Raw genomic sequence first — 3,567 nt, 5'->3', positions numbered from 1 at the left:
GTAGACATGCAGTCCAAATATTCCTTGCATAGGTGGTGATGAAATCTCCTCTTAGCGACTTACCACATGCACATAAATGATTGGGTAATGCCATGATTAGCAAATTAGTTTTTGTTTTCTTAATCCTCTTCTAATCCTTATTTTTACGTATACTTTGACAAAATTTTAAATTAAATCTGATTGTTTTGTTTTCTCCATGTGAATTCATGATGCGTCAGAATATCCCACCTTTTCTCCATTGTCATTAAAATAATAATTTATTCAGTCCGATCCCTATTATAGTTATGAATAACTTCATTAATCCCGGCCCCTGTATAGGGAGAATCAAAATGCACCCACTTACCCACCACAAGCTTTATTTAATGTGTTGAGTTCACCATTAACAGTGGGTACTACAGAGCCAAGGATAGCATTCAATCACCTCCACATATTCAAGTAATCGTTTGACTAACGAAGTTAAAAGAACAAACGGGACCACTAAGCAATTAGGATTGCATATGTAATATTGGACTCCAGTTTCAATCGACTCAGTTAAAATCATGGTAAAAGCTATCAGACCACACTATTTTACAGTGCAGCCTTCAAGATCTTTCCCTTTTGCGACATTAATAAGGAAAAAAATCCCTACATCAAATAAAAAAGAGGGAAAAACTTTCCGACCTACTTCATGCCCAAGCTAATCTCCAAACTTTCTTTTATCAGACAATTGTTGTACTTCTCTCGCCTACAGCTCATCCTGTAAATAAATAGAAAGAAGCTCATTAATACGTGTGCCATAAATGTTAAAAGGTTATTCGGAAGAATTATTAGAGCTAGAATGACTACATGAACATCCTCATCCTTCTTGTCAGCTGAGTCTGATTCAGATTTCTTTTCAGAGTCGGAATCATCTTCATCATCGCCTTCGTCTTCATCCTCAATCTGATAACAATAAATTAAAGGATTAAGATTGGGGGCTGAAGAAATGTCATTATGTAAGAAAACATCAGATGATGAGTTTTGTAGGCTTACATCGGAATCAGGTGAATCCTTTGATTCCTGAACAAACCATAATCCAGCAAGTTAAGAAACAGATGCAACAAAAAAGGGATCAATAAAATTACATCAAATATCCAAATTAAAAAATATACCTCCTCCTCTTTCTTCTTCTCGGCCTCTTCAAAAGCTGCCTTCTCAGCCTGCATAATCAATAGATCGCATCAACAACTAAGAAAAAAAACTATTAAGAAATTTTGTCTTTTAATAGGAAATAGCAACATACATCCTTGTACTTTCCCCATGTTTCTTCAGCCAGCTGCTTGGCATACTCAGGGTCGTCACAAACCAAAACATTGTTAAACAAGGTTCCAGATTTCACCTGACACATTATGCATCAACCTTGTCAGAAGTTGATATGCATGTTTTAACAACATTAGAATTATTTATGAGAAGACAGTAGATAAAGTTACCTGCCACAACTCAATGCCAACATACTTCAAATTGGGGTACACATAAAGATCTGGGTCATCCTTGAACTCTACAGGAAATTCAAATCCATAATCGGAATTACAAACTATCCTCTTAGTAATTACAATTGATACAAAGGTATGAAACAATTTGAAAGAAAAACAAACCTGGGTTGTCAATCATTGGTGCCTTCCACTTTCCCTTGTAGTTGGGGTTCTTGATTTTCTGCAGATAGCCAAAGCAAGATTAAGACAAAACAAAATTAACAATCAATCTTGAATGCTTCAATCAATCTACAAGTTCCCTAACCTTTGGCTTCCATTCGCCCTTGTACTCAGGGTTGGCAATGGTTGGGGCAGTCCATTCACCATCTTCCTCATCATCCCAATCCTCAGGCTACATTGCAACTTCCTAATCAGTTCCAGTCTTAAGAAAGCAAAGGGATAATTTTTGAAAGAACTTGAAATACATATGATTACCTTCTTGGCATCAGGATCAGGTATCTCCTTTGGAATGTCATCAGAACCCTAGAATATTACAGACAAAACATATGGTAAGATGATGCATAATATAATCATGCAAACTCATGTAAATTAGCATAAGATGCACTTTGGGTTTTTTTACCTCTGGTTTCTTGTCTTCAGGATCAGGAATATATTCTTTGTCATCCCAATCTTCAGGCTGGCATCAATCAGACAAAGAAGTCAGATTTATAAACTCTACTATCAAGAAAACCAACAAAGTACTCTAGAAATAAGTTGTAACATTGGTCAAGACAAGCAATTACCTTCTTTGCCTCTGGATCCTTGATCTTCTTTGGAGGGAGAAGATTCCAATCAGAGTACAAGCTACCTGTTTGTTTCTCCACGTTATCAATAAGGATGCTGTAGGTAGCATCCGGGCGGAGGATAAATGTATAAACATGAGTAAGTTGATCAGTTTCACATGGAACTTCCTTCTTGATCAAGTGGTTTGTGTTATCGTAGTTAAGAATGGCGTGAACTTTCTTGGTGCTGTAGCCACAAATATCTGGTCCAAACATGATACTGCAATCAACAATATAATACAAAATCAGCAAAAATTACACATACTAAAAACAACAAGCTTAATCCCAAAATGGATAATGCAAACCTGTAAGGTGTATCACCACCAAATTTCTTCTGATCAACATCTCCACTTAGCAACTTCATGTAGCCACCACCACAATCAAGTTTCTGTTCATGCTTGACAGAGAATTGGAAGACAAGTGTCTTGTCCTTGTTGCTGAATTCAGGGAATTCAGCTGATATAGCATAGAACCTGTAGTCTTCACTTGTTTGAATACCTGCCACAATAAATTGTACCAAACATTAACACAACTCAACTCTGAACGACTAAACCAGCTCAAATTATTATCCATTCTCAGCTAAAAAAGAATCACCTTTGTCATTGGGGTCACCATGCCATTTCCCAGCTGTGTAGTTCCACTCTCCGGCCATGTTCTCATCTTTCTTCCAATCAGATTTAACCCAACGACTCTCCCATCCATCTTCAACATAACATAAAAAAAAATCATCATAATGAAATACCCTTCCCATCAAACTGATCTATGCAAGAACATCAAATGCATACTAATTCTAAAAGATATTATAATTTGCATTTAATTTCGAGATTACTATTATCAGTTATTCTATGGTGTATATAAATTATCTAACATTTAATAATGTTTCAAGTTCATGATGAACAGTTACTTTAAATGAATGCAATTGTGGCACCAAAAACACCAATCGTTTATAGGTCACAGCATCAGACTATGCAAACGATCGTACATTATCATTTCTACTTCAAATAAAGTCATTCATTAATCACAGATCTAGTAATCAAAACTACATTTCTACACGTAATTGAACTATTAATCGACGAATCATTTATAAAAATCAACCGATCTAGTGTTTTAGAGCAAATTAAGACTAAACAGATGGCTGAAATCGTAGAGTTAAAGAGGTACCGTCGAAGCGCTCTTCGAAGAAGACGTGAGCGTAGGCGACCACGACGGAAAGAGAGAGGAGGAGAGTAACAGATAGAGAACTAGTGCTCAGCCTCGCCATTTCTAGAGAGATTAAGCTCTGTGGAGTGAAATGT

General features: G+C 36.4%; 1 protein-coding gene across 2 annotated transcripts; it reads right to left on the bottom strand.

Moving 5' to 3' along the window:
- Nucleotides 1-456: 456 nt before the first annotated feature.
- LOC123221368 (calreticulin) lies at nucleotides 457-3,567 on the bottom strand. 2 transcript variants are annotated; one of them, XM_044644221.1, is made up of 14 exons: nucleotides 3,434-3,567; nucleotides 2,867-2,974; nucleotides 2,578-2,770; nucleotides 2,234-2,492; nucleotides 2,071-2,127; nucleotides 1,926-1,973; nucleotides 1,756-1,842; nucleotides 1,614-1,671; nucleotides 1,449-1,516; nucleotides 1,262-1,357; nucleotides 1,131-1,178; nucleotides 1,012-1,038; nucleotides 826-921; nucleotides 457-736 (listed from the first exon to the last, which is right to left on the bottom strand). In XM_044644221.1, exons 1-14 carry the CDS (start codon nucleotides 3,531-3,533, stop codon nucleotides 725-727), a joined length of 1,257 nt encoding a protein of 418 aa, XP_044500156.1. In that variant the 5' UTR covers nucleotides 3,534-3,567; the 3' UTR covers nucleotides 457-724. The 2 variants fall into 2 exon arrangements, with proteins under 2 accessions (XP_044500156.1, XP_044500155.1); XM_044644220.1 differs by having other exon boundaries at nucleotides 1,012-1,178.

Source organism: Mangifera indica, chromosome 7, assembly GCF_011075055.1.
Source record: "Mangifera indica cultivar Alphonso chromosome 7, CATAS_Mindica_2.1, whole genome shotgun sequence".
Classification (NCBI taxonomy): Eukaryota; Viridiplantae; Streptophyta; class Magnoliopsida; order Sapindales; family Anacardiaceae; genus Mangifera; species Mangifera indica.
Note: the sequence above shows the minus strand (reverse complement) of the source record. Positions and strands in the feature narration are given on the sequence as shown.